The following is a 22,978-nucleotide window of genomic DNA, read 5'->3' on the forward strand; positions in this document are numbered from 1 at the left end:
CCGTAGGGGTGTCTGGGACTGACAAGGGCGCCGACGGCGCTGGAGTAGGGGCGGGCGCCCCTCTAGCTAAGCATCTGTGGTACATCCCAAACCGGGGGCCCTCCAAGGCCCCGCGCTTCCGAGCTCCGCGCAAACTCTGGCTCTTCTTGTACGACGGAGGTGGTTTTCTCTTCCGTTGCCCCGTGGCTTCGGCTCATCTCCAGCAGGAAGGCGAGGCTTCCGCCCGGCGCAGGGGGTGAGCTGGAGTACGGTGCCCCCAAACCCCTGGACAGCATTTGAGGGAGGGGGCTCACTTTCGGGGATCCCCAAATAACCATATTTGGAGGCTCTGGGCCTGGGGTGGCATTTAGGGGTGGCTATTTTTGAGGGTGCCCTTAGGAAGTGGCGTTAGGGGACGCTGGGGTGAGAGTTGGGAATCTGTTTTAGGAGATACCTCAGAGGCAGCGTTTATATATCCCTCGGAGGCAGAGTTTATACCCCTAGGAGACAGGGTTTAGGGGGATGTTTGGGGAGACCGTTAGGGTCCGTGTATGAGTACTTTGTCCATGGGGCAGGATTTGGGATGCTCCCTAAGGGGAGAAGCGAAGTTAGAGGTTCCTGAAGTCGAGGCGGAATTTTGAGAGCGCTTGGTTCACATAGGTCCTGGTGACGATAGGAACCTTCAGGACCGACGTGGCAATGTGAAGACATCTGTGGCCTTTGTGACCTCTGGTTAATGACGAGGCCCCCTCGCGCTCCGGCACTCAGAGCGGGGAGACCAGACACGTCTGGGCCCACACGTTTCTAGGGCTGTGGAAGGGACGCCGGAGCCCAATGTGCAAGGCTCGTCCCTAGGGGACAGGGTGCCGCCGGGCCCTCTTTGGCCTCGGCTTTATTCGTTATTCATGAGGAGGTGGGGCTGTTGGGGAAGCCCGTTTTTGCTTCTTTCGCACCTGGTCCGCTGGAAGTGTCGGCTTGTGAATTATTCACGAGGGGGCGGATCAGCATGCTGAAAGGGTGTGCTGAAAGGGCATTCTGCAGTCTGCCAGGCAAACTAGAGCTCACTGATTAATCGCAAAGGTGAGTAGCGCCCCGAGTTTTCTGTGGCTTTTCTAGGGGTGTTGTGCATAATTCATGAGGGGTGTAGCTTTTATGGCTTCATCTGCATGATCCGCTGTTAGCCTTTCCCTATAGGTTCCAGGCTTTAAGCCTTGCGTCTAGCGAGGGGTTGAGGCCTCGTATTGTTCATTCCTTATGGCCCAGTAATCCCAGATTAACAATAAAGGCTCTAGATTCAAATCCCATTGATCCTTGCCAGCTGTGTGATCTTTGGCAAATCCTGCTGTGAGCCTGAAAAATGGGTATGGGCATAATGATGATCAGATTAGTTTACACTCATTTAGCACTTTATTAACCCATTTAATCTGCACAACACTCCTAGGAGGGAGGTTATTATTATCCCATTTTATAGATGAGGAAACTGGGACACGGGGAAGGCTAAGTAATTTGCCTAAGGCTACTCACAGTCGGTGAGTGGCTGAGCCGGGATTCAAACCCAGTCAGTCTAGTTCCAGAGTTTGCAGTCTTAATCAAATGTCATAATGCCCCCCCAAATTTAATGGTACTGCTACTAATGTTAGTCATATGGCAGTATGTGCCAGGTGCTGTTCTAAGTCCTTTCTACATATTTACTCATTTAAACTCCATCACAAGGTAAGTACTAATGTTCTCAACTTATGGCTGGGGAAACAGTGGCCCAGAGAAGTGAAGTGTCTGGCCCCCGGTCACACAGCTAGTCATCCGTGGATAGAAATGATTTTTGTGAGGGGTTAAGAACTCTTTAAGGCGATCACCTTTGAGCTGAGACTTGAAGGAAAAGAAGAAACCCATTTCCTGCTCTGCATTCCTGAGATCAGTGGCACAATGAATGTGAAGGACACACTACAGGAGCCACCACTTAGTGGTGCTAGCAGTCTACCAATGTGATCTATTATTATTTGACAGAAATGTATTGGGTGCTTATGGTGTGCCTTTGGCTTTGGTATACAAGTGTATCTCTGGTGACCTGGTAGTCTATCCTACCTATTTAATGGACATTGGTGGCCTTGGCATTCTGTTTTCCAGTGTCCTTCTAGGAGGGTGTTTCAAGGCATTACTTTTAAAATAATGCCCCAAGTTGGGGGTTTCTCTAGTGGCTGGGTATACCCTCACCCACAACTAATTTTATATTAATGTAAATATATATTTACATATTACCTTTATATTAATATATAATACTTAAAAAATTTAACAGTGCCCTGTGCCAGCACTGCTCTGAGATCATTCCATAATTCACATTCTCTGAGTTTCATAATAACACATTTTGCCTTTATGAGGTAGGTGAGTTCAATTACTACACCCATTTTACAGTTGTGGAAACTGAGTCACCTGCCAAAGGCATGTAGTGAGTCTGGATTTGGTTGGACCAAGGCAGCCTTGATTCATGTGCAGTTAGTCAGGGGTGGGAAAGAGGCCGCTACACTTCCCCTGGGTTTCCCCTGTGGCTCTGCAGCATCGTCTTTCATTTTTCATGAACAGGAAGGCGTGGCCATGTTGCCTTGGCTGGAGTACCATAATCCCTACTTGCTGGGCAGGGCTGCCTTGAGTGTTTCTGTCCATCCAGCCTCATGCATAATTCATATTAACTGGATGGGACCTTGCTTGACCTCTCTGAGTTTCCAGGTTGAGCTGCTGCAGCAGCGTTATTCACCATTCATGAGCCGGGGCAGTGTTTTTTCTCCGTAGTAGCCTTATTTCCCTGCTTACAGGGTGTGAGACGCAGCAATAGGCGGACCTATCCCTTTTGTTCCAGCCCACCGAACCTCATGCATTATTCATAATAAGATGTGGCCTTGGTCTCCGTGGCTTCCGGGCTGCTGCAAGATTATTCATTATTTATGAGCAGTTGGGCGTGGTTTTCATGTTTTAACCTTGGCTTTCTGGTGGCGGGGTGTTAGTCAAGCAACCACCCGGCCTCATGCATAATTCATTGTCAGGAAGTGTGGCCTTGATGGCCTTTCTTGGTTTCCCTGGCAGCAACAGTGTATTCGTTATTCACGGTCCGTGGGGCGTGGCCTTACGTTGTTTTATCTGTTTTCCTCGTTGCTGCCGTAGTAGCCACCAGGTGGAGCTATTCCTCTTTGAATGAGTCACAGACAGGCAGAGACCATTATACATGATTCATGAATGGGCGCGGCCTGCCTGCATCCGGGTTTCTGGGGGTGGGGACCAAGGTTTTGTTCCGGCCTCGGGCTCAGCGGCCGCCATCTTGTGTCGGCGGCGGAGGTGAAGGAGGTGGCAGGGACGAGCGCACCCACTAAGGCCGGGGGAGGAGAAGGCGGCGGAGGCGGCGGCGGCGATTCTAGGCAGCCCAGGCGGCGGGGAGGAGGAGGAGGAGAAGGAGGAGGGTGGCGGCCGGGCTTGGCTTCGGCTCCTAGAGGAGTTGGCGGCGGCGCGACCCGGGGAACCGGCATTGGTAACAAATGGCCCTTCTCAACGCCTTGGCCAGGGCAGGGGTTTCGGGAAGTATTGGAGGGTCCTGGGCTGGCGCTGGGCCAGGCTGATGCCGGAGCGGGCTGTGGTGACTCGGACTAGGGGATCGGCAGCAGGGGGTTGGGGGTAGGGGACGCAGGTCTTGGGGCGGGGCCGACACTTCCCATCTGGGACCAGCTCAGTCCCTCTGAAATCTGACCTTGGGGTCAGACACCCCCCCCCCACCAGGGTCTGCTTTCAGAGACTCAGGTCCAACATCCCTAGTCAGGGACCTGACCTCGTCCTGAACCTTGTGTTGCAGATCAGAACTCCCCCCGAACGCGGTAGAGACTTGCGGGATCCACATTTCTGGTCAAAGCCCCCCACCAGTGTATGCCATTAAAGACCTTTCTCAGAATCTCTCTCCAGCCATCCCTAGTTCCTCAGTATTTGTCCTCGTAGCTTCTAAGAAGGGCCAGACCCCTGGGAGGGTCCATACGGTCTTCATTTCTGAGAGTCTTCTCTAGCATCTTTTTTCACGCGCACTGCACATGCACACACCATCTGCCTTCAGAGCTTCCAAGGGGACTAGACCCTGTGAAGGGCTATTTGGGCCTGGCCTCCTTGTCAGAGACCCCTCTGAGGTCTCCCAGCCCCACCCTGGTCCTAGCATCTTCCATCAGAAATGCCTCTGGGCCCAGCATTTCTATTCAGAGGTACTTCTCAGCATTTACCTTTAGAGACTCCTTTAATTCCTAGAATCTGTCTGTAGAGACTTCCTCTGCTTTAAGGGAATGCCCGCTTTTTCATGGTTCTAGTGTTCTCTTCAGAGACTACCATTTGCAGGCCTCAGCATCTCCTCCATCAGATGCCCCTAACCCCCAGTATCTTCCCTCAGAGCCTCCCAGGGGACCAGACAGCAGGGAGGAACTGTTTGGACACATAATTCTCCATCAGAGATTCCCCGGCCAGTATCTGCCTTTGCAGATTCTGTTGGCTCCTAGCCCCCTCCATCAGAGAGACTGGCCTCTCAAACCCCACCCTTCACTCAGTCTCTGCCTTCAAAACCCAGCCATGGCTCCAGCTCCTCTCACAGATCCCTTAACCTTGCGTCAGGCCTCAGAATCTGCCCTCAGAGCCTTTCAAGGTCCCCAGCATCTTCAGTCAGAGGCTCTCAGCTTCTGTTTTCAGCTTTGTAGGACTCCAGCATCATCGTTAGATGTCCCCTCTCCAAACAGGTCCAGTTGTTCCCCATCAGAGTAGAAAACTCCCTTTTTAGCATCTACTCTCAGATCCTCCATGGGATCCCACATAATGGGTTAGAGAAACCCAACCCCACTTGGGGATCTAGCCAGTATCTGCTTACTCAACTTTTCAGGGCCAGAACTGTCTGGGCTCAGCCTCCCCTTTCCACTCCCTCAGAGCAGGTGCGGTACTTAGCATGTACCAATCAGAGGTCAACACAGGGCCTTTGTGCTCCAATAGAAGTCCCTCCACAAACCCACCTTGGGCCTCAGCATCCACCCTCATAGCCTCCTGGGACTCTGGCATCAGTATCAGAGACACCTCTCCCCCTGCAAGTCCCTATTATTTTTGGTCAAAGATTTCTCTCTGCCACCAACGTCTGCCCCCAGAAACCCTCAGGGCCCCAGCATTCTCCTGATGGAGAACACCCCTTCTCCCCAACCCCAGCATCTTCCTGCAGCCTCCTTGGTCCCCAGAACCCCCCACGCATTCTCTGTGCAGCTTCCATGGGGCCCAGCAACTGCCCTCCCACCTCCTTGCAGCCCCTGGGGGCCTCCAGTGTACTTTCCTGGCCCTTCCCTAAGAAATCCTTTTCCAAAGACCCAGATTTGAGTCTTAACAACTTTGCCCACCCCCCAGGGCTTCTAACATCCCCTTTCCCATCTTCCTCTGAGCCTCCATGGGCTCAGGCAACTGACTCCTGACTGCTCTCTTTTATGTTCCCAGGGACTTCTCGGTTATTCCCTCCCAGGAGGCTTGACAGGCCCCAGCATCCTGTGCCCTAGCTTCTCCATCCTGATAACCTGGCCCTGTGCTGCCCCCCTTTCAAACCTGCTGCAGGACTCCTACCTCAAACCTTCTTCTCTGGTTTGGGTGGTAGAGAATGCTCAGGGTTCAAAATCACCAGTTTGGAGACCCAGGCAAGTTCTGAAACTCTTTAAGCCCCACCCAGTTCAGCTTTGCTGAACAGTTGTTAGTATACGCATCCTAATTGGGGCCTGAGCATATGTTGAAGGAGAAAGGGGATCGATTTTGTGCTGGGAGTGGGAGATCTTTAGCTCCCCTCTGGAGTTTCTGTCCTAGACCCCTTCTGCTTGCCTTGAGACTGGCCTGTTCCAGATCTCTCCAGTTGAAATCCACTTTTGAACGATCAGCCAAAACCTGTTTAGACCCTTGCTGCCAGCACTAGGGGTCCAGAGGTAAAAGGTCCAGATAGAAAAGATCCTTTTGGCCCTGGATCATCTCTGATTTAGGGAGGAGGGAGATGGTGTGTCTCAAACAAGCAAACCACTGACAAGGCAAGGAGATAACTAATGGAGGCCACTGCAGGTGTCAGGGAGGAGCTGATTTACCAACTCAGGTTGCTGGGTTCTGACCACAGACCTTGACTTTTTTAACCTTCCCAGCAGCCCCTTGAGGATAGTCCATTTGTTCCTGCTTTTGGAGAAAACGAGACCCCCAGATCAGACAAGTCAGTAAATGGAAAAATCTGATTTGCCTTTGTCTCCCTACCAACTCACCAAGCCTCCTCCTAACTAGGTTGGTTCTTAGCATTGCCAGCAATTCAGGGGCCCTTGCCAGCTTCCTGCCTCCTGGGTCCTCCTCCCTCACCCCTCATCCCTTAGCCCTGTGAATTGGGTCCTGAGCTGAGTCCTGACTCTATTCTCCCAGGAGGCAGTTGCCAAACGGTCCCGCACCAGCTGCGTGATTCTGGGCAAGTGATTGGAGTTCTCTGAGCCTTTGTTTTCATTTGTGTTGTGGGCATAAGGTTATCTGGTTCGTGGGCATTGTTAGAATTAGACAAAGCCCTTTACCCTGTGATTGACAAGCAGTAAGCTCTTGGTAGACGGTAGGGAGCTCCTGTCATCTTGCTTAGTGCTGGAGTGTGACAGGTGCCAAGATGGAATCTTAGGTACAGTGGGGATTCTCAGTGTGATTGGGTGTCAGAAAAGGCTTGGGGGAGAACAGAGGCTGAGAGGAGCGTTGGGGGCGGGGGGAAATGACTTAGGGTCCTGGAGTCTCCAGCGTCTGGATCTGGTCACCCCAGCCCCAGATTTGACTTCCACAGCAGGCTGTGTTGTTCTGTCTTTGGGACCTGGTGTGTGACCCTCAGCAAGTTAACTTGACCTCGTGAGCTCAGGTTTTCCCATTTGTCTGGCAAGGCGGCTCAGCCCTGCCTTGCGGGGTCAGGACCATTGAGGGGATGAAATGTGATCACACCGGGTGGCAGCCTGGGCTTCGAGCTCAGCAGATCCTGGTCTGGACCCAGCTTGGCCACACTCTGTTTGTGGGAAAACCTCGGTCAAGTCATCAAACGTCCCTGAATGAGTTTTTTTCCTTCAGTGTCAATAGGAGGATGTTTTAGATAGTAGTCCAAACCCTATGGGGGTTCCTTGAGGACAAAGTGAGGCAGGGCTCATAAAGGACAGTCTGATTGTCTGGCACAGAGAGGACTCTTAATAAATATTCATTTCTTATTGTTGTTAACCTGTTCAAGGGACTACACATGCAAACATGTCTTGGGAAGCGCGTGTTTTCTCTCTCCCTGTGACCTCCTTTGTTGGCCTGGGTGTTTTCTCTCCCAGTGCTGGGGGCATGGGGTGGGCTTTGTAAAACTCTCCTCCGTGAGCCCCTCTGTGGACTGGCCTCTTGGCAGGGTATCTCCTGCTGTAATGCCACCCTGACAGATGTCCAAGCCGTGTTTCCCTCCTGCACCCCTGTTGCTGGGGTCAGGGGAGAAGAGAAGCTGCTTGTTCCGTCCCTGCCCTGTTCCAGGCTCTGTGGTCTGTGTTCTGTCTCATCACTTCAACAACCCTGTGAGGTAGATAAGTGGTATTGTCACCCCTATGTTAGGGGTGAGGGAACTGAGCCCATGGGGGTTAAATGATATCTGTCAAGGAGTGGCAGGGTCTGACCTGAATCTCCATCCCTCCTCTGACTTGCCCGCAAGTACGTTCTTGTCATTCCTTTCACCCCACAGGATTGGAATGTCTCTCTCATTATGCTGGGCTGGGGAGAAAGGCGAATAGCCTAGTGGTCAGCAGCATGGATCGCAAGCCAGACAACCTGGGTTCAGATCTTAGCTCTGCCAGCTGTGTGACCCTGGGCAAGTCACCTCAACTCTCTGTTCCTGTCTCCTCTCCTATAAAATGGGGATGCTAGCCTTTAAGTCTTCCCTTCCCCCACAGTTTCCACTAACCAACAGAAACACTTGCCTACGTGCCTCATACTCACCTCTGACCCTCCTTTTTCCCTCCAGATGTCCAGCTCGCCGCTGTCCAAGAAACGTCGCGTGTCCGGGCCTGATCCAAAGCCGGGTTCTAACTGTTCCCCTGCTCACTCCGTGTTGTCCGAAGTGCCCTCGGTGCCAACCAACGTGAGTGTCTTCTTCCTGGAGATTGGCAGGCAGGGTGGCGGGGGTGGTGGGTGGGAAAGTCTTCTGTATCACTGGCTGTCTGTCCACACCCTACTCCTGCAGATCTCCCTGAACCTGTTCTTCCCCTCCATCCCTAGGGAATGGCGAAGAACGGCAGTGAAGCAGACATAGATGAGGGCCTTTACTCCCGGCAGCTGTAAGTAGGGCCGGGGTCGGGCTGAGAGGTGGGAGTGGGGCACTGAGAGGATAGGGTCATGAAGGCCAGGCCCTGACTCGGAACGCCCCCTTAACCTGGCAGGTACGTGTTGGGCCACGAAGCAATGAAGCGGCTCCAGACATCCAGCGTACTGGTATCAGGCCTTCGGGGCCTGGGCGTGGAAATTGCCAAGAACATCATCCTTGGTGGGGTCAAGGCTGTCACCCTACATGACCAGGGCACTGCCCAGTGGGCTGACCTCTCCTCCCAGGTACCTCTTCCTAGCCCCCTTCTCCCCTGCCAATCCACCAGCCCACCTGGGCTCTGAAGCCACTTCACTTCTTCTCCCACTCCCGTTTGCAGTTTTACCTGCGGGAGGAGGACATCGGTAAAAACCGGGCTGAGGTCTCACAGCCCCGCCTTGCTGAGCTCAACAGCTACGTGCCTGTCAGCGCCTATACCGGGCCCCTCGTCGAGGACTTCCTTAGTGGCTTCCAGGTACCTTAGGCACTGCCCAGCCTCCTGCCAAATTCTCTCAGGGCCCATGTCTGAATTGTTCATTTATTTGATATGTGATGGCTTGGCCAGTGCTCCAGTTTCACGCTGGGGATGCAGGCAAAATTTAGACCCTGGACCTGCCTTTTCAGGGGGTAAGATGTGAACAGACAGTGCTGCATAGTGGTTATGAATTCTACTCATATGACCCCAGGCAGGTCACTTAATCTCCTGAGCCTTACTTTTTCCTGTTTGTAGACTTGGGAATGGTAGTAATACCCACTTTGTAGAGTTTTTGTGAGGGCTAAACTCTCAGAATAGCAGCTAGCACCTTATAGGGGCCATCTGGTTGTTTGTTAAACAAAAACTCTGGGCCAGAAAGCGGAGCTGTGGGAGCTGAGGTTCTCCCCTGGGGTGTCCCGGCCAGCCAAGGCACTGCCACTGGACCCTGATGAAGGAGTAGGTGCCCACCCTAGTGGGAGAGGGTGGGCATTCAGGCAGAGAGCAAAGTCCCAAGGATCATGGCTGGGCAGGCATCATCTTGAGAATTGGAAGTAAGTGGGTGTGGTAGGAGTGAGCTCAGACTTTGGCTGGGGACAGAGTTTTACTTCTTCTCTGCCTCCCAAGGCATGGCAGGGTTGTAGGCAGGCAGCAGTGGGTGTTAGCAAATAAATGAGTCAGCTGTTCTCCAAACTCTGTCCTCCCAGCTGCCTCGTTACCTTGCATGTCTGTCTTGGTCTAGGGATTCACATTTCACCCTGCTGAGCGTCACCCTTGCTGAATCTGATACTTTGTATCAGAGTCTATACTTTGTGTTTGTGAAAGAGAGCTGGACCAGCAAAGCCTTAAGGATTCCCTGAGCCCTGGCACCAGCCTTCCTCCATTATTCTCTCCCTTCACCTGAATGCCAGGCCCTCACCCTGAGCCTCCACCTCTCCACAGGTGGTGGTCCTCACCAACACCCCGCTGGAGGACCAGCTGCGGGTGGGTGAGTTCTGTCATAGCCGTGGCATCAAGCTGGTGGTGGCAGACACGAGGGGCCTATTTGGGTGAGTGCCCCCACCATTTTCCCCTTACCCCTGCCAGGCCCTGGCCAAGACCCCTAAGCTCTCACTGTCCTCAGCCCGCCTCGGCCCCCCGGGTTTTGGATTCTGTGTGTTCACCTCTCCCCGTGTGGCATGAGCACCGTCTGATTCCCAGTAGTGATGGGCTGAATTTGCTCAACAAGTATTCGCTGTATCTTGAGGGACACATGGGGTCCCTGTGTGCATGGGACTTGGGCATCAGCCCTGTTGCCTCCCTCTACAGGCAGCTCTTCTGTGACTTTGGAGAGGAAATGATCCTCACAGATTCCAATGGGGAGCAGCCACTCAGTGCTATGGTTTCTATGGTCACCAAGGTGAGGAGACCAGCCTCAGGGGTCCTGGCAGGCACATGGGCAGCAGCAGGCCTTCTTGTCTGCTTCTGATGCCCTGAGCCTGCCTCTGAGGCTCACTCCTCCTTTAACCAGGACAGCCCCGGTGTGGTTACCTGCCTGGATGAGGCTCGACATGGGTTTGAGAGTGGCGACTTTGTCTCCTTTTCAGAAGTACAGGGCATGATTGAACTCAACGGAAGTCAGCCCATGGAGATCAAAGTCCTGGGTGAGCTAGGGCCATGGGTGAATCAGAGGGGAGATAGGAGGTATGTCCCTGGGCTCTGGCCAGGGAATTGAAAGGAGGAGACATGTGCCTGGGTTCTGAAGTGAGGGAAGACACATCCTGGGTGTCTGAGATGAACCAGAGACAGTCCTCTGAGGTCCATCCAGAGCTAGTGGGCATGGGGGAGAGATGCTAGCTCGTGTTCGAGCTGTTTCTAGGAGAATAGGTCCCTGGTGTCTGTGCTGAAGGGGAAGAGGTCTCTGGTGTTAGAACCAAGCAGATCAGAGAATCCATTCATGTCAGAGCTGATTTGGACAGAGAACAGAGACAGTCTTCCAGTGTAGATTGGGTCCAAGGACACAGTGTCTCATGGGCTCTGAACTGGTTCTTGGGCAGAGGGGAGATGGTTTCTGATGTTCAAGTGAAACTTGGGGTGGAGAGGAGATGGCGTCTGATGTCTGAGCTGGGTCAGGCATGGATTTTTCCTTATCTTGCGGGTGTTGTGGGTTTTAGGGAGGATGGGTAGCCTGACAGCTTTCCCATTTCTCCTAGGTCCTTACACCTTTAGCATTTGTGACACCTCCAACTTCTCCGACTACATCCGTGGAGGCATTGTCAGTCAGGTCAAAGTACCTAAGAAGATCAGCTTTGTGAGTGTGGGAGTAGGGGGCTGTGAGGGGTGGTTCTGGGCATCTCCAGGTTCTCCATTCCTCTCTTCTGGTTCTGATATCCTTCCCCCCACAGAAATCATTGCTGGCTTCACTGGCAGAGCCGGACTTTGTGATGACAGATTTCGCCAAGTATTCCCGCCCTGCCCAGCTGCACATTGGCTTCCAGGCCCTACACCAGTTCTGTGCTCAGCACGGTCGGCCCCCTCGGCCTCGCAATGAGGTGAGTGGCTGGGTGAGCTAGCCAGGGCACGTGACCTTGGCACTGAGGCCCACCATGCCTCTGCCTGTCCACCCTGTCTCTCCCTCTCCCTCCTTTCTCCGCCCCCACCCCCCCTTCCCACAGTGGTCTGACAGGTGTGCTCTTGGTTCCTTCTGCCCCGCCAGGAGGATGCAGCAGAGCTGGTGACCCTAGCACAGGCTGTGAATGCTCGAGCCCTGCCAGCAGTGCAGCAGGACAACCTGGATGAAGACCTCATCCGGAAGCTGGCATACGTGGCTGCAGGGGATCTGGCGCCCATAAACGCCTTCATTGGGGGCCTGGCTGCCCAGGAGGTCATGAAGGTCAGCATGGGTGGAGAAGGACAGGGTTGGGAGTAGGCCAGGCACCTCCCTGACTCCATCACTTGCTGTCCATCTGTGTCAGGCCCCAGTTAACCACTGACTACTTCCCCTCTCCTTCCCAATCCCCAGGCCTGCTCTGGGAAGTTCATGCCCATCATGCAGTGGCTATACTTTGATGCCCTGGAGTGTCTCCCTGAGGACAAAGAGGCTCTCACAGAGGACAAGTGCCTGCCGGTATGTGAGTGGAACCCATGAGGAAAGTGTCCTGGGGGCGTTTTGGGCAAGGCCCCTCTCTGACTCTCCTTTCCTTCCTTTGCATTCCTCAGCGCCAGAATCGTTATGATGGGCAGGTGGCTGTATTTGGCTCAGACCTGCAGGAAAAGTTGGGCAAACAGAAATACTTCCTGGTGAGTGATCCCCTTGGACACCTTCTGCCTTCATCTCCCCTGGCCTCTCGCCACTTCTTCTGGGGTCTCCTTCTGCCTCCCAGGAGGGTCTTTTGATTTTTATACTTCTATTGCATGGCTTTCACCATGTTCTTCATCTTGAGGGAAAGCCTGATGTGTGCTGTTTATCTCTCTCTGGTGCGTCTTCCCTCTGATGACTGTAGGTTATTGCTTACAGCCCTGGGACTTCAGGATGTGATACTAGATCCTCTGCCCTTCTCTAGCTGTCTTCAGGGGGAGGGAGAAGTGATAGGTGGCTTCATGCCAACTTGGTGTCACCCTGGCCAGCTTCTGTCTCTTCTTGGCTGCCTCCTAGGTGGGTGCAGGGGCCATTGGCTGTGAACTCCTCAAGAACTTTGCCATGATTGGGCTGGGCTGCAGAGAGGGTGGAGAAATCGTTGTCACAGACATGGACACCATTGAGAAGTCAAATCTGAACCGACAGTTTCTGTTCCGGCCCTGGGACGTCACGGTGAGTAGGGTGTGGGAAGGGGATGGGGCTTTGCCATCTCACTTTCCTCCTGAAGTTTGTTCCCATTCTTTCTGGAAAGGAGGCTTTCCGCCTTTTTCTTTCCTTCAGCTTCTCTGTTAGTTGTTCAACAAACATTTGTTGATTACCTTTCTATTGAATCTATCACTTTTTGTCTCCTTTTTTGTTTTTGTTTTTGTTTTTCCTTGACCTCTTGTTAGTGCTAATTGGGACAGTATGTTGAGGGTTCCCCAAACCACCCCCAAGTTTGATGATTCACCAGGAGGACTCTCAGTCTCAGCATATAGTCGTACTCACGGCTATGATTTCGCAGCAAAAGGATGCAGAGCACAGTCAGCAGAGGGAAAAGGCACATGGGACGGAGTCCAGGGAGACCGGGCCCGAGCTCCCAAGGGCCCTCTCCCAGTGGAGTCACATAGGACGCGCTCAACTCCCCCAGTAGCCAGTAGCAACAACACATGGGAAATGTTGCCAACCAGGGAAGCTTGTTAGAGACTCAGGGCCCAGGGTTTTTACTGAGGGCTGGTCATGTAGGAACCCTCCACTGGGTGTGTCCCCAAATTCCAGAGTCCCAGAAAGAAAGCAGGAGTTTAGCATAAATCACATGGTTTGCATAAGCCGTCTAGGCACCGTGAGCCACCCCTTATCAGGTAAGGAATGGTGAGTACCTTCCTGAAAATCCAGGTTCCTAGACGCCAGCCAAGGGCCAAGCTTACAAGCAGGCCTCTCCTAGGAGAGCACTTTAAGCCTGCTAGGTTCACTCCTCTGCACAGAGGGAAGCTGGGTTATATAGGGATCGAACTGGTAAGCCTTCTGGAGGGGACAGTGTCATTTTTGCCTGCCCAGGAGCTGTTCCCCTTTCATTCATTCATTTATTCACCAGGTAGTTATTGAGGTAGGTACTGTTCTAGGTACTTGGGGTACACCAAGGAAATAAAGATACTAGTAGGGGAGGAGAAACAGTAGACAATAAACACAATACGATAGTGAAGTGAATAGTTAATGTTGATGGTAAGTGTTGTGCAAAAGAAACAAACAAAACGGGGGCAATCAGGCTCACCTGGGAGACTGGTGGCAGTTTTGAAGACAGTGGTTAAGGAAGGGCTCATTTCTGTGGACTTGGAGGGTGTGAGGGAATAGAGCCCCCTCTTCTGGGGAGGAGTGCTCCAGGCCAAGATCCAGGGCTGGGAGGAGATGAGCTGGAGAAAATAGGGCCCAACGCATTTTACCCTCAGTGGAGGTGGGAGCCTGGGGAGGGCTCTGAGCAGACAAGGGCATGACCTGACTTGGGCTTTGAAAGGATCCTGCTTGTCTGTGTGCTAGGATGCTGTTTTGTTTGGGGGAACGTACCCCAGCCCTGGGTGCTGAAAGAACAATAGATGTCGGTTAGGCAAAGGAACAGATGGCTGGCCTGTTGTCTCCAGTCTCTGTGTGTCCACTGCTGCCCTTTCCACTGAGCACCTGCCACGTCCATGACAGCCCTAGCCATGTGGCACTGTCATGGACTGTCTCCTGCTAAACCAGGGAGCCTTCTGAACTCAGGGCCTGGTTCTTCCCAGCATTAGATAAGTCAGCCTTCAGGAGGGCAGCTCTGTAGAGGTTTGAATGCACAAATAACTGAGCTCTGTTCCCCTATCCCCCGCATTGCCCCCCTAGAAGTTGAAGTCTGACACGGCCGCAGCAGCTGTGCGCCAGATGAATCCACACATCCAGGTGACAAGCCACCAGAACCGTGTGGGCCCTGACACGGAGCGTATCTATGATGACGATTTCTTCCAAAACCTGGATGGTGTGGCCAATGCCCTGGACAACGTGGATGCCCGTGAGTTTGGAGGCGGATGAGGAGGTCAAGGGCAAAGTTGTGTGTGCATGCACATGTGTCAGGGGTGCCTATCTTCCCGTCCTCTCCTGATGTTCCATTCCCACACTCATGCTGTCCCCTCCGCTACAGGCATGTACATGGATCGCCGCTGTGTGTACTACCGTAAGCCACTGCTGGAGTCAGGCACACTGGGCACCAAGGGCAACGTGCAGGTGGTGATCCCCTTCCTAACAGAGTCATACAACTCTAGCCAGGACCCACCTGAGAAGTCCATCCCCATCTGCACGCTGAAGAACTTCCCCAACGCCATCGAGCACACCCTGCAGGTGATCAGCTTCACGGGGAGAGGGAAGGAGCAGGCACCCTGCCTCTGGGCCACCAGGCCCCTGGCCTTCAGGTGTGGCAGGCTAAGCCCGAGATATGCTTTTTCTCCAAACCTTCCTCCCTCACTTCCTATCCAGCAGCCTAGACTTTCAGAATGATTCATTCTTTTTTTTTCACTTTCCTCTTCAAAAATTTTCAACATACAGACAAGTGTAAAGAATAGTATGGTGAACACTCACATTGCCACTCCTCAACTAATTTTAACAATTGTTAACGTTCTGCCACATTTTCTCCTTAGATTCACGAATTTTTTTCCTTTGTGCTGAAGTATGTCACGGACATCCCAACACTTCCCTCCCTAATACGTCAGTATACTTCTGCTGTGAAGGAGGGTAACAGGGTCTCTCAATCTTGCCACTGTTGACATTGGGGCTGGATATCTGTTTATCCTTGAGGGGACGTCTTGTGTACTGTAGGATGTTTAGGCAGCATCCCTGGCTTCTACCCACTAGATGCCAATGGCACGCCCCTGCAGTTGTACTAAAAATGTCTCCAGACATTGCCAAATGTCCCCCCTGGGGGCAGAATCGCTCACTCCCAAGTGAGAACTGCCGCTGTCTAATCAAGCACTACTTTTGTGCTGAACAAAATTAACGGTAATTTCTTACCGTCTCTTCTAGTTATTTATTTGTCTCTAATAGTCCATATTCATGTTTCCCCACCTGTAGCTCAAAATGGGTTTGACAACTCGTTTTCTGGGACAATTCTGTCTGTATGGTGCATATACGTACAGAATGCAGAACACTGCACGAATCACCTGGCTGAGTTTTTACAAAGTGAACACACCTTGGTAACAGGCACTGGGGCCACGAACTGGAGCCTAAGGACAAGCTTAGGGTAACCACTGTGCTGTCAGAGTGGTTCTTAGTGCGATCTTTTGGGAGCAAACCATTCAGGATGCTTAGGAGTATGGGGGTGGGAATAAAGCAGTTCGCTCTGTCACTGTCCCTTCTGACCCTGCAGTTCTAGAGTGGATGTGTTTGTATTTGTGCCCCTGCCACAGTCTCACTAGGCCATGTGTGACCTGGGGCTTCGCCTCTCCATGCCTCTGATTCCTCCTCTGAAATGGGGGTGACAGTAGTATCTGCCTCACAGGGCTCCTGTAAGGCATTTAGCATTTGCTGTGTATCTGGGGTTGTTGTAAATAAACTTTAAATACATACATACATAATCATTCCTTCATGCAACACTTTCAGGTAGGTATTATGTTACAGCTTGTGTCTTAGAAAGGAGGATGCAGAGGTAAGTGTTACCACATGTTCCAGAAGTCACAAAACTAGATACTATGTGGCAGAGCTGGGATTTGAACCTAAATCTCTTAACATCTCTACCCTCCAGCCCCCCTCGCCAGTGGCTGCATTTACTGTCCTAGGAATTCTCAGAGGGCAGAGCCTCTGTCTTGTTTGCAGCTGAGTTCCTAGGGCCTCTAGAGGGATCATTTTTGTTTTGGGTCTGAATTTCTTTTTTGTGTGTGGTAAAACATATATAACTGAATTTTTTCTTTTTTATTGAGGCTTAACATGTCTCGAGTAGGATACACAGGTCTTAAGAATAAATTTTTTCACACATTTACTAGTATAACCGCTGCCCAGATCAAGTTCATTGGTTTTTAAATTGAGGTGCCAGGGGTGGGGGAGTAGGGAAGGTTGGGAGCAGTGGTTGGGGGCTTCCCTTTTCCCAAAGCAGCTGTGTTCCCCGTTTAATTTATTCACTGATGGTCTTTTTAATGCCTCCAGAAACCCATTTTGTCAGCCACTGCCCCATGTAATCCATTTGCTCTGTCTGTAGTGGGCTCGGGATGAGTTTGAAGGCCTCTTCAAGCAGCCAGCAGAAAACGTCAACCAGTACCTCACGTAAGTAACCAGATGCTCCCTCACCCCATCCCTTGCCCGCCAGCCAGAGCATGCTTTCCTCACCACTGGAACAGCACCAGGCACACTTGGCACAGGAGTCAGTGAATGCTTGAACCTCCTACCATTGCGGGTCAGGACTAGTTTTCCATAGAGAAAGTGGGGTTGCCCTGGAGCCCACTCCTGGGGCTGCTGTGTGATCCTGCCCCTTTAACCCCTCTAATTCCTGACAGAGACCCCAAGTTTGTGGAGCGGACCCTGCGGCTGGCAGGCACCCAACCCCTGGAGGTGCTGGAGGCCGTGCAGCGCAGCCTGGTGCTGCAGCGGCCACAGACCTGGGCCGACTGTGTGACCTGGGCCTGCCACCACTGGCACACCCAATACTCGAACAACATCCGGCAGCTGCTGCACAACTTTCCTCCCGACCAGGTAACACCCACTTGCCAGGTCCATTTGCTGGAGTGCATTTTCCCGAAACAGCAGCCTGCTGTGGGCTCTGTGTGTGGCTCCTCGCGGTCGTTAGTCCGGCCGTGGCAGGTGCCTTGAGGCATGGGGATCTCAGAAGAGTGATTAAGCCTGACCTGTTCTGTCCATCATTTTTCTTTGAGTGAGAGACTTCTCATTTCTGTTCTCCTTACTTGCGGTGTGGATTGAGTCAGACCTGACTTCCAGAGCTGTAGGGATTATATGGGAGGAATTTTGGAGTTCAGAGCACAGGAATCAGTGTGGGTTCAAATCCCAGCTCCATTTGTACTTGGACAAGTCACATAACTTCTCTGCACCTCAGTTTCCTCATCTGTGAAGTAGAGATAGTAGTAATCTACCTCATGGGGGGTTTTGTGAGGATTTATTGGTGTCTACTTATATTAAGCTAGTACAGTGCCTGGCAATCCATAAGAGTTTGTTAAATGGCTGTGTGTCTCGCACAAAGTGAGTGCCCAGGAATTGTAGTTGTTTTCTTAGCAAGTGCCCTGGTCAGCCTGGTGTCGGAACTTCTGTCCACAGGACCCTACGGTCTGGGTCTTTCATGATTGGCTCCAGCTCCCTGCACGTGCCCAGCCATGATAGTCAGGGCACATGCAGGGCCAAGATGAGGAGTTAGGTTGGTTAGAGAGGCCTCCACTCTCAAGTCCTGCTCCTCAGAAGTCTCTCTACTCCTTTAGCTCACAAGCTCGGGAGCTCCATTCTGGTCTGGGCCCAAACGCTGTCCGCACCCGCTCACCTTTGATGTCAACAATGTAAGTCTCCTCCCTGGGGTCTCCTAGGGTCTGCTGGAGGGTGGGTGGGTGGGAAAGAGGCCGAGACTCCCCAGGTGAGGGCTGATGTGCTCACCCTTCTGGGCCCTGCCTTCTCCCAGCCCCTGCACCTGGACTACGTCATGGCTGCTGCCAACCTGTTTGCCCAGGCCTATGGGCTGATGGGCTCTCGGGACCGAGCTGCTGTGGCCACACTCCTACAGTCTGTGCAGGTCCCCGAGTTCACTCCCAAGTCTGGCGTCAAGATTCACGTCTCTGACCAGGAGCTGCAGAGCGCCAATGCCTCTGTTGGTAAGGGTGTTTGGCCAGTCAGCCAGAAGTCACCACCCCCACTTGTCCCCTGCCCAGTCCAGCCTCCCTACCAGTCCTCTGCCCCAGGCTCTGCTCTGTGACCCCAGGCCTGGAGCTTCCCCACACCTTCCTCTGAGCCTCCCTTCTTCTGAAATGAAGAGGATCGGTTGAGGCAAATTCTCTCCCTCCTTCCCTCTCCTTACCACTCTCTGGTCCTCAGGAGAAATAGCTGTTTGTTCCTCCTGCTCTGTGTGTATTTGCCCTGGAAAGAACAACTTTTCTCTGTTTTTTCTTTGATCTGTTTATCTGGGGAGTGTGAGCTCCACCGGTGGTCTCTCTCCTTTGATATCTGCCCCCTTCTTCCCACCCCTGTGTTCCTTTGTACGCGTCTTCACCCTAGTATTGCCCTCCATATATCTTGCCTCAACTCTCTCTGAACACTCCCTCCCCATCTCCCTCTCCATATCTCCCCCCTCAGCGCTCCATCTCTTTCCCCTAGCTCATGCGGTATATCAGGGCTAAAGGGCCAAATGGTAATTCTTTTAGGCTTTGAGGCCATGTAGTGTCTGCAGCTAATCGCCTCTGCAGGTGAAGCACATAAGCAACCATACACAACATGTAAATGAATAGATGTGGCTATTTTCTGATAAAATTTTACTTTTAAAGTAGGTGGCAGGCTGAATTTAGCTCATGGGGCCATAGTTTGCTGACCCCTGGTCTGGGTATTTATCCACCTATGTTCCTTTCCGCATCTCTCTCCCTCCATAGATAATGTATCTCTAGCTATGTACCTCCCCCTGCATTTACCTTCCATGTCTCTCCCCCATGTCTTCCTCTCCGTATGTCTTCTCCCATGTCCCCTGTCATCTCCCCATCTGCCTTCCCAAATATCTACCCCCTCCTCTTCCTCTCTTTATATTCCTTGCACGTCTCCCTTCATTTCATCCATGTTTCCTCCACTTTTTTCCTCGTGTATGTGTACAGTGTATACAACTGTATGTAACAACGTATCTATAATGTATATAAAATCTTCTCCTACCTGTCTCACCCTTTGTATAGGCCCCATCTTCCTCTTTTCATATATTCTTTCTCTTTCTCCATCTTTTCTCTGTATCCACATCTACATATTTCCTCCCAACTTCCCCTCCTTATATGTCTTTTTCGTCCTTCCTTCTCCCGTGTATGTTCCTCCATGTGTCCTCACCTCTTTCTACATCATTCTCCCCAAGATCTACAGCTCTCCCATCTTGATTTCTCCATCTCCACTTGCTCCTAATGTCTTCGTTTCAGTTCCTTTGTGTCTCTAGAGACATCTCTCTTGCTATACTTTCTGTTGTCTTCAGGTTTGTACTCTGTCGTCCTGCTCTGCCTCTCCCCCTTGCCCCTCCTCTCTCCCAGGATGTCTTTCCTTTTCAAATCCTTTATCTACCTGAATACCTTTTACCCCACCCTGGGCTCCTGCTTCCACCTCAGAACCTAGCCGGGGGTCTCATGGGCTGGTGGTGTCCCTCTCTTCCTGCAGATGACAGCCGTCTAGAGGAGCTCAAGGCCACACTGCCCAGTCCAGAAAAGCTCCGTGGGTTCAAGATGTACCCCATCGACTTTGAGAAGGTGCTGGGTGGGGGCCCTGGGCAGGCAGGGGGGTGGGCTAAGCGTGGACGGGCTGGACAGAACAGGTCCCCGGGGCTCTGGAGGCAGCCCCAGGCCTTTGTGGGGACTAGATCATGGGCCTGCCATGTGGTCCTGAACTAATAGATGTTCCGGCCATGCCTTTGTGATCTGAGAGTGCCCAGCAGGTAATCACAGTGGAGGAAACTTGTGTCCCCAGAGGCCAGGGAGCCTCTTCCTCCTCGGATCCTCTCTTCATTGTCTCCCTACTCTCCCCCTTTGACCCCCTACTCAGGATGATGACAGCAACTTCCATATGGATTTCATTGTGGCTGCATCCAATCTCCGGGCAGAGAACTATGACATTCCCCCTGCAGACCGGCACAAGGTGAGGGGAATCTAGACCTGATGTTCCACCCCTCCCAGGCTGGCGTTCCCCATGTTCCATCCCTTCTGTAGACTCTGAGCCTCTTCCACCTTAACTACCACCTTCCTTGATTCCTTCCTGCCTCACAGAGCAAGCTGATTGCAGGGAAGATAATCCCAGCCATTGCCACGACCACAGCAGCTGTGGTTGGTCTTGTGTGTCTGGAGCTCTACAAGGTGGTGCAGGGGCACCGACAGCTTGACTCCTACAAGAATGGTTTCCTCAACTTGGCCCTGCCCTTCTTTGGCTTCTCTGAACCCCTTGCCGCACCCCGTCACCAGGTGAGGCCTGCATCAGGCGGTGGGTTTGTGGGTAGGGTGCTTTTTCGTGGAGCTGGCTCTAGTTTGCTGCATAGCCTGTTACCAGGTGAGTGTTTCTGTCAATGTGTACCTACTCCTTTTGTGCACCCCTTGTTCGTTTATTCATTCACCATATTTTTCAAGTACATTCTATGTACTAAGCACTGGTCTGATTCTGTCTGTGGAAGCCCTCAGAAAAGATGGGATATTTGAATTGTGCCCTAGGACATTATTAATAACTACACAGTAATAGCAGCCAACATTTATTGGGTGCTTACTATGCTAAGTGCTTTTACTTGCTTCGTTCATTCACTCACTCAAATATTTATTGAGCACCTGCTGTGTGCCAGGTACTCTTATAGGTGCTAAGGTTGTATTTGTGAAATAGATTATATAAATAAAATGATAAATGATTTTGGAACCCAAAAAAGCAGGATAAGGAGGACTTGAGAGTACCAGGTGGCGAGCGGATGGGTTTGGGATTTTAAATGTGGGATGGTCAGGAAAGGCCTTGCTGAAAAGATGCCATTTGAGTCCAGACTTGGAGGAGGTGAGGAGACAGATCGTGCAGGCTTCTGGAGGGGAGGCATTCCAGGCAGAAGGACCAGTCTCCATAAGGGCACTGTTGTAGGAGAGTGCCTGGCATGTTTGAGGAAGTATACATCATTAGAGGAGAGTGAGTGAGAGGATGAGAGGGTAGGAGATGAAGAGAAGAGAATAGGATTTCTATGATGTAGGGCCTTGTTGATCATCTTAAGGGTTTCAGTGCTTACTCAGGGTGAGACAGAAGCTACAAGAGTGAGTTTTGGACAAAAGAGGCTTGCGATCTGACTTAGCCCATCTGCATGAGTGGAGGGGGGAGGCTGATGGAGCTAGCCCCTCAGGTGGCCCCCATCCCACTGGCCTGCTCTTTGTCCCGCAGTACTATAACCAAGAGTGGACGTTGTGGGATCGCTTTGAGGTACAGGGGCTGCAGCCTAATGGTGAAGAGATGACCCTCAAACAGTTCCTTGACTTCTTCAAGGTGAGGCCCCTTCCTCACTCCCACCCCACCTGGGGGCGGAGTGTGCAGGTGACTCGCTGGCCTGTCCACCCCTGTGACACTGCTATCCCCCTTCGCTCCTCTTCCAGACAGAGCATAAATTGGAGATCACCATGCTGTCCCAGGGTGTGTCTATGCTCTACTCCTTCTTCATGCCAGCCGCCAAGCTCAAGGAACGGTTGGACCAGCCGTGAGTTGGGTGGTGGGGAGCCCCAGCTTGCAGCTATCCCACTCCTGTTCACTGCCCTTCACCTCCTCAGCCCCCATCTACCTGCCCTTCCTCTCTCTTGCTTTTTGCCTTCCTGACCCTCTGCTCCCCTGCCTCCAGGATGACAGAGATCGTAAGCCGTGTGTCGAAGCGAAAGCTGGGCCGCCATGTGCGGGCGCTGGTGCTTGAGCTGTGCTGCAACGACGAGAGCGGCGAGGATGTTGAGGTCCCCTATGTACGATACACCATTCGCTGACCCCCACCCACTCCTGTAGACTGGCCCCAGCCCACCCACCTCCAGACCCCTTCCAGCCCAGGGCTCCCATTTGGCCTCTGGCAGTGGCCCAGCTAGCCAAGCCTGGTGTTCCCTCCTCATCCCCTACGTAAATCCCTCTGGCCGCTGCTTTCTACCTTGTTTGGAGCCTGAATCCTAATAAAGAATTATTAACCCAGACGTGGCATGCCCTCCTGGTTCCAGGGAAGGAAGGGACTTCCTGGAGCTTTCTGGTTCTGGTGCTAACCTGAAGGGCTCAGCCTCACCCCGGCTGCCAGGTTCCTAGGCAGAGAAAATGCGGGAATTGCCACCTCTTCCTCCTACCCTCCCTGCTTAGGAAGAACCGGAGGCACAAGTGAGGCCGTAGAGAGCAGGTACCTGGGGCTGTGTAACTTACTTTCTTGGAACTGAATTCAAGTTCCACCTTCTCCAGCTCCAGCTCCTCACTCCCTGCCATATTGATTTTGAGAGGTAGTAAAGAGGAGTGTTTGAGCCAGCCCTTTAACTTCTCTACCCTTGTACCCTCTCTGTGAAGAGGAAAGTTACAGTGACCAGTCAGTCAGGGCTTGGCCAACGTGGTTTATGTTCTTGGAGCAGATCCCTTCCCACCCGGCTTGAGGTACTCAGCCCCCTGGACAAGCCTTTATCATCATGGTTCCCAGTGCCAGGAATGCCTGTGGTGCCCTTAGTTCAACTTCCCTGCTGCAGGGGCGCCTAAACGGCTCTGCCGGACTGAGGAATGCCAGTGCCTGTGCATACTTTGCACTTTTCATGAAAAGTTTGGCTGAGAACATCTGTAGAGGAAAAGCCCCTTTCCCACCCCCACCCTGCCCCTCTCAGGCCTGGTCTGCCTGTCCTGAGGCCTCCTACCTTTAAAGAGCCAGCTGTGGGGGCTGTGGTTGGTGATT

The 22,978-nt window shown here is 52.5% G+C and overlaps 1 protein-coding gene across 8 annotated transcripts; it reads left to right on the top strand.

The window, feature by feature from the left end:
* Positions 1-22,248, top strand: UBA1 (ubiquitin like modifier activating enzyme 1). 8 transcript variants are annotated; one of them, XM_070258558.1, is made up of 27 exons: positions 69-235; positions 640-1,059; positions 7,994-8,110; positions 8,248-8,306; positions 8,409-8,577; positions 8,670-8,804; positions 9,744-9,850; positions 10,110-10,200; positions 10,312-10,444; positions 10,994-11,091; positions 11,186-11,332; positions 11,497-11,673; positions 11,803-11,907; positions 12,000-12,080; positions 12,436-12,591; positions 14,266-14,431; positions 14,561-14,757; positions 16,604-16,668; positions 16,899-17,094; positions 17,829-17,903; positions 18,023-18,212; positions 19,735-19,823; positions 20,116-20,208; positions 20,337-20,528; positions 21,469-21,570; positions 21,678-21,778; positions 21,917-22,248. In XM_070258558.1, exons 3-27 carry the CDS (start codon positions 7,994-7,996, stop codon positions 22,050-22,052), a joined length of 3,177 nt encoding a protein of 1,058 aa, XP_070114659.1. In that variant the 5' UTR covers positions 69-235; positions 640-1,059; the 3' UTR covers positions 22,053-22,248. The 8 variants fall into 8 exon arrangements, with proteins under 8 accessions (XP_070114658.1, XP_070114663.1, XP_070114659.1 ...); XM_070258559.1 differs by lacking the exons at positions 69-235; positions 640-1,059 and adding exons at positions 3,251-3,493; positions 7,715-7,840; XM_070258557.1 differs by lacking the exon at positions 640-1,059 and having other exon boundaries at positions 1-235.
* Positions 22,249-22,978: the final 730 nt, after the last annotated feature.

Source organism: Equus caballus, chromosome X (assembly GCF_041296265.1).
Source record: "Equus caballus isolate H_3958 breed thoroughbred chromosome X, TB-T2T, whole genome shotgun sequence".
In the NCBI taxonomy this organism is placed as follows: Eukaryota; Metazoa; Chordata; class Mammalia; order Perissodactyla; family Equidae; genus Equus; species Equus caballus.

Bases quoted from the DNA above. Each gene is read 5' to 3' on its own strand.
- UBA1 (XM_070258557.1), top strand. From the start codon at position 7,994: ATGTCCAGCTCGCCGCTGTCCAAGAAACGTCGCGTGTCCGGGCCTGAT. The intron at 16,669-16,898 runs GTAAGTAACCAG...AATTCCTGACAG, and splicing joins AACGTCAACCAGTACCTCAC to AGACCCCAAGTTTGTGGAGC. The intron at 20,529-21,468 runs GTGAGGCCTGCA...TTTGTCCCGCAG, and splicing joins TTGCCGCACCCCGTCACCAG to TACTATAACCAAGAGTGGAC.